Source organism: Haliotis asinina, chromosome 2 (genome assembly GCF_037392515.1).
Source record: "Haliotis asinina isolate JCU_RB_2024 chromosome 2, JCU_Hal_asi_v2, whole genome shotgun sequence".
Classification (NCBI taxonomy): domain Eukaryota; kingdom Metazoa; phylum Mollusca; class Gastropoda; order Lepetellida; family Haliotidae; genus Haliotis; species Haliotis asinina.
The window spans coordinates 76,953,669-76,966,056 of record NC_090281.1 but is presented as its reverse complement, the minus strand read 5'-3'; the positions used below and the strand labels follow the sequence as shown (position 1 = coordinate 76,966,056).

The 12,388-nt window shown below is 39.8% G+C and overlaps 1 protein-coding gene across 1 annotated transcript in view; it reads left to right on the top strand.

The window, feature by feature from the left end:
- LOC137274348 (rho guanine nucleotide exchange factor 17-like) overlaps window positions 1–9,497 on the top strand; it is an 89,825-nt gene extending 80,328 nt beyond the window's left edge. The window contains exons 14-23 of the mRNA XM_067807498.1: window positions 369–442; window positions 1,804–2,009; window positions 3,196–3,404; window positions 4,006–4,147; window positions 5,143–5,229; window positions 6,144–6,226; window positions 6,545–6,693; window positions 7,430–7,601; window positions 7,933–8,106; window positions 9,136–9,497. Of these exons, the coding sequence (XP_067663599.1) occupies window positions 369–442; window positions 1,804–2,009; window positions 3,196–3,404; window positions 4,006–4,147; window positions 5,143–5,229; window positions 6,144–6,226; window positions 6,545–6,693; window positions 7,430–7,601; window positions 7,933–8,106; window positions 9,136–9,416 (1,577 nt within the window). The 3' untranslated portion in view covers window positions 9,417–9,497. The remainder of the gene's footprint in view (window positions 1–368; window positions 443–1,803; window positions 2,010–3,195; window positions 3,405–4,005; window positions 4,148–5,142; window positions 5,230–6,143; window positions 6,227–6,544; window positions 6,694–7,429; window positions 7,602–7,932; window positions 8,107–9,135) is intronic.
- Window positions 9,498–12,388: the final 2,891 nt, after the last annotated feature.

Here is a 12,388-nt window from a genome sequence, read left to right as displayed (position 1 = left end):
TTACCACACAAACAATACAGTTTAATCAGTAAATTTGCAAATCGTAGATTTACTGAATGCACAGATGATCTATTAGACTAACTACTAGTCTCTGAAATGAACATATTTTACAGAGAAAAAATCCATGCAAAAATAATCTAACAAACTATAATGAACAGCAGCTCCGAGACTTTCTTCATTTTCTTAAGCTGTGGAAATCTAGACTTACCACATTTTATACACATGCATGTGCTGTCTTGGATTTGTTTGCTTCAAGGTCTGTATGACAGATTAATGATCTATATAAGAGCATGTGTTTTTCTCCTGACAGTTCATGACTCTCAGAAAGACTCTTTGGTATCCATGACATTTGGTGTTTGTTCTTCCAGCATTGTTGTCAGACAAGCGAGCACCTGAGTTCTTGCAACCTCTACAGATAACTAAAACGCGTGCTGGCATGCAGGTGAGTCCCTTCATTGTCATACTATTCATGTTTAACATATCGCCTTCTTCAGCACCATTGCGTAGATTGTGGTTGTAAGTATACATGACTGGGGCCATTTTCAGGTTTTCCCCTTATTGATATTGTTTCTTTCGTTTTCAGTATGAATAGGAGGATGATAGGGCAGCCTAGTGGTAAAGTGTTTGCTTGTTATGCTGGAGACCAGGATTTGATTCCCCACATGGGTACAGTGTGTGAAGCCCATTTCACTGTGATAGTGCTAGAATATTGCTTCGAACGGTATAAGACTGTGCCAACTCACTCACCCAGTGAGAAATGGTTCAGGGATCATTGAGGTTCGACTCTCAAGTATCTGAATGTCTGTTTTCTGAAGAATTTATCTTTTGAGTAGAGGGGCATTAGTTTCAATCATATTTTCACAAATGAGGACAGAAAAATGTCTATTTCCATTTCAGCGTTTTTAAGATCAGTCTTACATGTCTATATAAATGCACGAATTGTCAAATTTCAAAGGATTTTTCATTTTCTGAGGAAACCTGAAGCCGTTCGTGACTCTTGGTGAAAAATGCATACAACAAAGGACAACATCGATTTGTCATAAGATCATTTCTAATTTTGATGTCAACATTGTTAGTGGTATGCTTGTAGTTATGAATGAAATGCAAGCCTACCTTTGCTTATTACATGTGCATTAGAAACAAAGGATGCCATCTTTTACAGGTCTGCACCTGCATGCCCATTGTTTGTTTATTTGTATAGTATAGAATTCACCTTTTTTCATATTATTTATGCATTTTCTTTATTGACAATTTTCCTGTGTGAATTTATGGCTTGTAAAAGTAGTTGTAGTGATATCTGTTTAGATTAGCTTTGTCTAACATAGCTTAGCACAGCTTACTAAACTCTGATTTCTCTCAGTCCTGGGTTGGAATGTATACCTATTTAACACCTTTTGAACTCCAGAAAGAGCATACACACATCCACCTACTAGATACAAGCTATATCCCTTCCTTAGCAAGAAGATACAAGCTTTTTCCCCTTCGAGAGTAATTCTGTATTTTAGCTGCATGTTTTATTGTGTAAGCATGCTGATTTTCATTACCATAATAAATCCAGTAATGTATGAAATGAAACAGTTGGAATAGCAATTTTTGCACCAGTTATGCATGTTTCAAGCACAAAAGGCATGTTTTGGGTTCCATTGTTGTCCAAGTTCACAGTCAGGAAGGGCTTGGTTTCATCTGTGAGTGCACAGGAAATTTCTAGGTATGTCGGAAAGTACACAAAAATCTTTTCTTTATCTTTCTCCCAACTCTGCCTACCAGGGTAGCACTGAGAGTTACCTCCCCTCTATCTTGCAGTTTTCCTGTGCGGCCCCTATTGATGGCCTAAATGCTAACGGCTATCGCGATGTGTGGGTGTGCAACAGCGATGGCTATGTAGGTCACATGTGCTTGCTGAGTCTTCAGCCTGAGCCAATCGTCACTCTCAATACTCCTGTCCCAGGGTGCAATGCTCGCATCCTGTGCATCTGTGCTGTGCCTGCTTACATTGGAGCGTTTCGGAGGTAGGACCACGTGCTTGCTCATCATTCACAATCGTAGGAGTAGATATTTGACCAAGATGATCTTCAGGGAAATAGTTTGACAGGATAGCATTGCTAGGTTGCACTATATCAATGAGTAATCTGTATTGCTGATAGAAACAAATAAAGGAACAAGGAAAATTCAAGCCTTCCTTTATTATTTCATAACTTTCATCACCAGCTCTGAATAGCTGTGTGGGAGGAAATCTGAAAACAAATATAGGAACACTCCCACAAAGTAATGTTTCCTTATTTGTGTCCCTCAGTACATGCCCATTTCAGGGTAGGCTGAGGGACAATAAATGCAGATTTACCTTTGATTCTTAAAGGTTTCTAGAGTTAAAGTCATATGTCAATTAAGGACAGTGATATATGGCATTCATTCAGCTCTCATTAGTTTGATTGCAGTAATTTAGATGGTAACATATCATGTTTGCAAATGGTAAAATGATGATGAAATTGTGTAATGTGCAGAATGTGTGGTCTGAATATATTATTGCATCTCCACAATGCAAGAGGAGACAGTTCTGCGTCTGTTCTTTTCTGGGTTCATCTGTGTGCATCCCTAATAAGGTGCTGGGTTTCCTATCTGTCTCTTGATTCATGGTAACATGGCCAACAGCTTCCAGAGTAATACATGCAGATAGCTCACATCAGTTGTTAAAACAAATCAGTATTTTCTCTTTCAGAGAAAACATTTACACTGTTAAATGCTGACACTTTGATGTGATTGATTTTGTGTTAAGATGTGATCACTTACAAAAATCACTTGGGAAAATGGAACATTCTCACAAAAGTCTGTATGATGTTTCCAATGCCATTGCCATAAAATTGACCATTTCAGATTTATGTACTTGTGTAATTAAGATTCACAAAAATTACACAAATTCAAATTTTTTTCATGTTCAGAACCATGGAAACAGTCTTTTTGTAACTTATTTGGAACTGAATTTGACTTGCAGATTTGACCCAAATTTTGTTTCATCTTTACTACAGTAATTCCAAGAAGTTTCCTCTTGGTTCCTGCAATATTGCTTTTGTTATCATAGTTAAAACTAATATGCTGAATGATACATGCTGTCGACTTATGTCAGTGTACAGTTAGTAGGTCTTGCTAACTGCATCATCCTTTGTAAGCTACTTAGGACGTGTCGTGTGTTCATTTCAGAAGAAGCAGTACAAAGGGTCGGCAAAGGCAGCAGCAACGAGAGTCAATTGGCTCTCCCTCAGAGGGTCCGCGTATTAATGTAGAGAAAGTAGATGAGGATGTGGACAATATCCCTGAAGATGGGTATCAGTCGGACTCGGAGTCGGATGCTGAGTCAGACGATGAACCTTTGTCTTTCATACCCCATCAGGATGAGCTGTTTGTGGGAGGTAAGATGAAAGATTGACTGGTTTAGGTACACGATGGGGCGTTAACTTTTGCCACTGTTTATGATTTTGTCTGTCAGAGACTGACATTGTGTAAACTGCAGTATTCACCATTGCTGAGAATACAGTATCTTTTTATTTACTGCTATGATATTAACCCAATATAATGGCCTGTTGTCAGTTGTTCTCTAGTTCAAAACAATGACTTATTGGCTGCTGTAAGTATATGAAGCATTGCTGACCACTGCTGATAGTGAATGTCAGGGCATGGCTCACCCAGTTGTATAAGATGACAAAGTCTACCGTGCAGAGTTGTGCCCCTTTAAGCAAAGCATCATTCTGTGATCTAATATGCAAATCCTGGGCAGCCCCAATGCTTCTATGTTTGTCAATATCATATCCATTCTTGTGGATTTCACCAAAGTTGTAAACATTTGAGACCTGCATTTCTTTGGGTATTCTTTCCATATTCAGCTGCTAGACCCTGATGTAACCAAAGAATTGTTGAAAAGGGCACTAAATCTAACCACATCGCTCATTCTCTCATGTTTATCATGCTGTATGTAACAAATATAGCTGACAATAATCACAATTTTTGTTCCAGATCTGGCCTCTGATGATGATGCTCCTCCGCGGCCAGTTATCTCCCCTCTCACACAGAGCAGCCCCGACCCTATCATGACAACAGGAAACTGGATGCAGGATGCTCAGAGGAGTACAATGTGGCTCGGCACTGAGGATGGCTGGTGAGTTGTCCAGGAAGGAAAACCGACATTTGTAAAGACATGGCCATGCTAAATCTAGTGTGGTATTTGTTGGATTTTTTCTGAAAGAAAACTGAACATATTGTAATTCAAAGTAGGGGTAACAGACTGCGGAATTACCTTTGATTGAGATAGTGTCCTTGTTACTGAAGGACACCTGATGACATATCAAAAAAGCAGTGCAGCATTTTAGGCTAACTGGACAACATTTGATGACCATTCCTTCGGCTTCAGCAATTCAGTACACAGTTAACTGAAAATCAAATCTGACACCTTAGTTTCGATTTTCAATTAGGAGATAAACATACTGTGTTGGAAATCAGAGGTGTATAATGAAATTATAATAGCTCCAAATTTGATTTAAAACCGAACTCGTAGTGTGAGGTTTTAAATACAAAATTTAGAGCTATTATAATTTCGTTATATGCCTTTGATTTTCCAACACAGTACGTTTATCCCCATTCTACCATAACTGCATTATTCAGATTTTGAACAAATACATAATGTGCTGGAAAATGAGAGGTTTATAACGTGATTATATACCTCTGAATGACTTTGATTAAAAAGTCACAATCTAGTATTTACTGAAGTCATGACAGAATAACCACTATCATGCTTTCAATGTTATCTTTAAGTGATGTTCTGTGTTACTTTTATGAAGAATCAAATAGAAAATGATAAAATCAAGGGTTGAATATAAAAAGAACGAATTGAATCAAGGTCTGAGTGAATCGTGCAGCCCTATTATATCAACATTTGTAATGCCACTTGTAACATTGCCTAGAATTACATTTAATTACAACTGCTTATTATCTCGCACATTGCAAAATGACAATCACCAAGGTATTTATTTTGTTGGTACACTTAATCTCTTAAGAGATTGTTAAACATCTCCATGAGCATCCTGTTGACACTTGTATTACCTTTCTGTCATTGACCTCTGGTATAATATGCAATATCCTTGTTTTCTGTTGCAGCATCCACATTTTCCAGTGTACAGATAATATCAAAACAACGAAAAACAAACTCAAAATCCAACATGGATCCCCGGTGTATGGTATTGTGTAAGTAGATCAGATTGTCCTCACACCTGTATATGTTGAAAGGTTAGAATCTGTAGATTACATCAACCCCTTCCTAGAGAATGTGGGGCGGTATGGCAGCCTAGCGGTTAAAGTGGTCGCTCGTCAGCCTACAAGTGTGGCTTCCATTACCCACATGGGTACAATGTGTGAAGCCCATTTCTTGTGTGCCCAGATGATTGCTGGAATGTTTCTAAGAGGGGTATAAAACTAAACTCACTCACTCTCTCTCACTCTCTCTCACTCACTCACTCACTCACTCACTCACTCACTCACTCACACATCCACCCACTCACTCATTCACTCACTGCTCATTCCTAGAGAATGCAAGATCACTTCCTTACCCTCCAAGAGAATGCAAGATCAGTGGTTCAAGCCCAGGCTGTGTCATACCAATAGATGGTATTTGTTGTTACCCAGCCTTAGGGGCATTAAACAAGGACTGTTGGATTAGAGTGTGAGCGCCATAAAGGGTTATCCATGTTATTGTGCCATATCATATGTTGTCGAGATAGTGTTGTAAAGCTTTCTCGTATTTGTAAATTGTTATTAATATGACATTTGTTGGCATAAACTATCAGTTGCAGTAAATATATTGGACATGTCTAATGTCAATATTTAGCAATTTCCAGAAGTTGACATCTTCTCAGGGTTGATAGGGTCACTTAGTGGTAAAAGGGTTCACTCATTACCCTCTTGGGTACAGTGTGTGAAGCCCATTTCTGATGTCCACCGCTATGTTGTTGCTGGAATATTACTGAAAAACTGACATCTTCTCAGGGTTTTGAACCAAGACCTGTGGCATGAAGTTAAAACACTTAACCAACATCTTACAGAGAAGTCCCAAGACGCTGATGTTTGTATAACTGTACCATAGTCTGTTTTTGCTGTTTCAGATATCTTGATAACAAAGTGTTTGTTTCCCTGGCCAATGGGGATCTGATAGTCTACAAACGAGAGTTGGGCGTGGTATACAATGGTGAGGCGCAGTAATCTCCCTCTATTTTCAAATTCTCTCTTACCCTACATGAATAACAGGAATTAAACTGGAATGTAAAAATGTAGTGGACATGCCAGTTGAAGTGCCTTCAGCAGTATTATTATAATTCTCTTTCCCTGTTGCACCTTATTGTTCCTGTTAAGAATGAAACAAAGGTTTCTTGGTTAGGTTTTGACAATAACAAGACAATGTATTTGGGTATCAGTGTACTGAACAGTTGTGTTGGGGTATCTGCATCTGCGTTAGCCTTAGTAAATCCCTGTGTACGGTACTGATTTAATCCTTTGTGCTACTCAGAGGGCCTGTGGGACACAGAGAGACCATACACACGCACAATCGGCAGTGCCACGTCTCCGATCACCAAGATGTTAGCAGTGGCGGGAAAACTCTGGTGTGGCTGTCAGAACAACATCCATGTTATAAACCCACTCACGCTCAGTGTCGAGGCAAGTTTATAGTTCACCGTGTGAATTATTTCTCTCAGATAATCAAGTGTCACAGTAAAGAGAGCTGCAGGATACAAATGTTTGAGTAACTGTTTTTCGATATGTGTTATTTCTGGGTGACTTTCAGTGTGACAAAACAGCTATTTGACAGTCTTCATTGGGTTGTCTGGGTTATTGGCCAAGTGGTGTATGCAAACAGGTTGTTTAATCATTTCTGCAGTTTAACATGCTGACTGAGCAGGTCCTTGTGTAACTCTGTAGTATTTTCACCATATTTATGGTCACTTTGGTTGTCCTTCAAAAGTCAAGTTCATATGCTTGATGACTTCAGTTTTAAATCCAAAAATTTACAATTATAACGTAAACGTTCCCTCTGGATTATGGTAGTCTGTAGTTTATCAAAGGTTTTCTCTTGCGCTTCAGGTGAAGATTTGACAGGTTTTATTGTTAGATTTTACTCTCTTACTCTTTTGATATATAGTATGAGGTGAAACAAGTAGATACACAAGAAATATTGTGACATTTAAGACCATTCTTAGGTCTGTTGAGGTCAAAACTATATAGGGTAAATGTGTAGTATATAGGGTAAATGTGGTGTAGGGACTGTTGATAGGGAAAATTCTTTGGTCAAGAGAAAGTGAAACTGACAAACAGTGAAGGGATGAATGTCATATATTGGACGATTTAAAGTCAGCATTGGTCAAAGTGCTTAGACGCTTGCTGTGTATTTGTGCAGAAGTTCCAGGTGACGACAGACGCCAACCGCTCCGTGCAGTGCATGGTCTGTGCTGGGCAGGGTGTGTGGATTGCCTGTCAACAGTCTTCTAAAGTCAGCCTTTTCCATGCCACCACCTTCGAACCCCTCCTAGAAGTCAGCATAGCACAGGCTGTGTCCGCCAAACTGCAGTGTAAGTCAAAGAGGGAAGAAACATAAAATTTTGGAGGCAAAATGTACAACCTGCGATCTGTTTTTGTGTTTAGTGTTAAAGGCCACTTTCAGTAATATTAGTGTATATATGATGGAGATCTTTAAATAATCGAGTCTACAAGACAGTCCAGTGATCAACAGCATGAACATTGATCAATGCACCTGGGATACCATGACGTTTGTCAACCAAGTCCTCAGGATGATCTTGTTGGTTGCCTCATACAACAGTTACTGTTGTTGTGTAAAGTTAATGGGCGTCGACCTTGATCTTGAAGTGATATATTGATGATGTATGGCTTGGTGTGTTGCAGCGGCTGATGACATTATCCGGCAACACAAGGCAGCATGTTTGCGGATCACAGCTCTGCTCATCTGTAAGGATCTGCTGTGGGTGGGGACGAGTGCTGGAGTCATACTCACCATCCCCATCCCAAAGATCACCTCGACCACAACCAATGGTTCTCTGGCCATCCCTTCTGTCACAGGTAAGTTGTTACTGTTTCTGCATCTATGTAAACCCATAAATACCATCAGGATAACTAAGTGTGTGTTATTTAACACCAAATTCAGCACTATTCAAGCTGTACATATTCATGTTTAGAACAGACAATCCAGTAATTGACGTAATGAATATCGGTCGACATGATTTGGGTAGCATCACATGCTTCAACCAAGTCAGCAAGTTTAACCTCGCTTTTACAACAAGCATGAATTGCTGATGATCAATTCCAATCTGGATATGTGCAGATTAGATCAAAAGTGGTACCATTTGTGTTGAATCGCAGAACAGTTTGTCAGTGGTTTTGCTGTATAGATATGTGTTGTTAATGCAGGGTAGATACCTGTATGACCATACTTCCTATTTGAACTGACTGGCAATCCCTGACAGAATATTTAAAGGCAGCTGTGACATAGCTGAAATATTGCTTACTGTGCTCAGGTCATATGAGGTGACCTGAAATTGATCAGGTGCTTGTTGTCTGTGACTCTGTGAAACACATTTCAGTGTATCCCATGGAATGTTTTTCTTTCCAACAATCACTGGATTGTTTGGGCCAGTTCGACAAAGATACAAGACTCAGTTCAGAGTACAAAGATGCAAGATCAAATTTCAGTATATGTGAAACTAAGAGAGTTAGGATCACATTAACACTACAACAATTTTGTAGAAGATGGCAAATGGTCCAGACTTAATTATTTAAAGACCACTATCTTAACACACAAACATTCCATATCTTTATGATCCATGAAGATCCAGGTTAGAATTGACTTTCAGTAACCGATGCTTGTTGGAAGAGGCGACTAATGGGATCGGGTGGTCAGGCTTGCTGACTTGGTCGACATATGTCATTGAATCCCAGTTGCATAGATCGAAGTTCATGTTGTTGATTTCTGGACTGCCTGGTCCTGATCTGATTATTTACAGACCCCTGCCATATGGCTATGATATTGTTGAGTGTGGCATAAAACTGAACTCACTCACTTACTCCATGTGTTTATTATGCTTGTTTCAGGCCTAGTCTATGGGCACACAGGACATGTCCGCTTTCTGACGAGTGTGGAGCTCTCCGTAGGAGGAAGTCAGAAAAGCGAGGCTAAGGAATCTCAGGGCGAGGGGAGTGCCATGCCCGACCTTCACAGGCGGTCCTCAATGGCAGCTACCATTGCTACCATGGCAACACGAATGCTTGTGATAAGTGGCGGGGATGGTTACGAGGATTTCCGCAATACATCGGCCAATGAAGCAGCGGGCCGTGACGATAGCACAAATCACCTACTGTTGTGGCAGGTGTGAAAGGAACCGATGGACGGATGACTGACGTTCCCACTGGGTGGCAGATCACAGGGTTTCATTTACTGCTCAACTTAACCAACCTTTCAGTCTTCATACAGTCAGTCATCAGCCCGAATTCAAATTTGGGGATTGAGGATCTGTTCTGATAATCAAGTTTTAATTAAAGAAGGCCAAATGTTTAAAATTAGCTGGTTCCCTAATTGACCAACCAAAGCCTAAATCCTATTCATTATGTGTCATGTAATACAGTGGAAGCTGTCAAAACCGGCATCTGTCCAACCCAGCAAATTGTCAACAGTGGCATAAAATCTCAGTCCCATCCGTGGCTTGTACATTTATCATCAGTTCTACAATCTGGCACATTGTCTAAACTGGATTATTTCTTCAGTCCCAGTGAGTGCCAGTTTAGACAGCTTCCACTGTACATAAAACATATTATCTTTCTTGACAAGTGTTACATAGGTAGTAAAGCACACAGGCCTGTAAGGGAGCTTAAATATCTTCTTACGTTATTTTTTTATGTAATTTCTCAGGGGAGAAAAACAACAAACACTGATCTAAATTATTATGTTGTGATAGAGATATGTGATGCATAGTTTTTATGAATAACTACATCACCTTTCGTAAGTCCTGCATATCAAGAGACCCTTTGAGAAGACTGATCAGCTGTGTGTGAGTGCTGCAAAGTGACATTATCCATTGTAATGGATTCAGTGGCTTAGTCGATACATGGACATTTGTGAAAACAGTACTGAACTGTGCCTGCCCGATCTGCCCCCAGCTGGACATGGTGTGTTACGTGTGCATATCTACTTGGTGCTCATCTGAAAACAGGTTGTGAAATATTCATCAACCAGAGGTATTTTGCTTGCAAGTATTTTAAATTGTCTATTTATTTCAGTTGTACATAGTCGCCCATGCTGTACAGAGTTGGGAATTGAAGGATGGCTGGGATGGGAGAGAATTCTTGAGCAAATATAGTACCAATGTCATTCACAGGAGACTTCTTAATTCAGTGCGGGGCGGTGAGGTAGCCTAGTGGTTAAAGCGTTCGCTTGTCACGCCTAAGACCGTTCGATTCCCCACATGGGTACAATGTGTGAGGCCCATTTTCTGGTGTCCCCCGCTGTGATATCGCTGGAATATTGCTAAAAGCGGCGTAAAACCAAAGCCTAAATCACTCACTAATTCAGTGCATGAACACATGAGCACAAGAAAGTCTCTGTTGCACTAGTTCAAACTATATCCCATTGATAGAACAGAAATACATTTAGGCCATGTTGTGATGTGACAATTATTTTTAAGTAGGAGTTTTGGTACACGAATACTGTTTACTGCAGACATGTATCCAAGATTACATTAAGAAAATTAAGGTATGTCAAGGTAGACAATGTAAGAGGTTGTACAGTCAGATTTAGAGTTACAGGGTGGAATGTCCTGTAAATGTCTGAAAGTAATTTATGTAAATAGGCCAGTATTCTCACTGGAAATTTACTAACCCCTCCGTTTACGATTTAGAAGGGGGATCTCCCATTACACTTGTTGCTATCCCAGATGTGTCATAGCTCCTAGTCCCTATTTGTTCTATAAAGTTTACATGTTTAGGTAGACCATATTCAGGTGGGTTAGCCCTTTGGTTAATATGTTCATCTTTCTTCATGGGGTTGGTTCTCAAAGTGCTACTATCAGATTCTATGCTTTGGGCTTTTTTTCACAAAGCTCAAAGGTGATTGTAAGTCACTATGGTAAACTTAGTGCAGAGTTAAAGAATGTGAGTTAAGGTTAACCTTAGAAACAGTTGCTTTGTGAAATGAGCCCAACGATGCCGTTCTACAAAGCAAACTTTGTGCTATGCTAGTCATAAGCCTATGTTAAGGTATGAGAGTTATGATCACCTTAGCATTAAGATTGCTTTGTACAACAGTACCCAGGGGCCCAGTTCACAAAGCTCTCATAAGGATGAGATCTTGTAAGTTTCCTCGTAGCATCCTTACCTCCTATACTGTAACATAGAAGATACCAATGTTTCGAGTAAAGTCTTGACAGGCTTATGAGAGCTTTGTAAAACGGGCCCCTGGTCATCAGGGTGATATTAGTGCTAAACATACATCTTTGTTAAAGTATGACCATCTCAATAGCTGTAGCCCTAATATTTTTACAGAGAATTGGCTCTGATGTGAACTAGCCTGTTGTCAGGTTATTATGCCAAAATGTGTACTTTAAGGGTAAATTACAGAACTTTTAGCGAACGAATATAGATGTTAAAAGTATTTGAATTCTGTTCCGGTGTAATGACAGTTGGTATTATGTTTGGCTCCAGTAGCTGAGTCTCCTCCAAACTACTCAGCTGCACAGAGACAGAGGTGAATGCTCCATTGATGAAGATGGGGCGCTCTCTCCCCATGTGCCAAATACTTCCTTGTTACCAGTGTTATGTGGCTTGTTATTTACCACAGATGTTATTGAAGCATTATGTAGGGGACCTCGTTATACCCCTGCCATGGGGACACAAATGTGGTTCTTGAAAGGTGATGTGTCCTGTGGAAATGATTCAGGAGGCCTACGCCTTTCAAAGTCTTGCTCTTAAACTTTTTGTTGTCCATTTAGAGACATAAGCACTCTCAAGTGATTTTTTTAAACTGAAAGAGTTTTTATGTGAAATATGGTGTGTAAGGACATGTGTTTATGTTCATACAAGTTTAGAGATATTAAGTATTATATGATTGTTCAAATCTTTACACCCTCGTAAATTAAATACTGTTTGTATGCTGAAATCAAAACCCAGTGTTAAATGACTGTGTGATTGATCCGACAAGTGTAAAGTTATGATATGAATCTCCTTTTGTTGTTTTCATTACAGCATTATTACTGACACAGTTAGTACCTGCCCTTGCACCCCACCCAATTTCCTTACCCCCAGCCCAAGTCCCTCACCCCCTCCCCGCCTAGGCCAAGGTCCTCACCCCTCATGA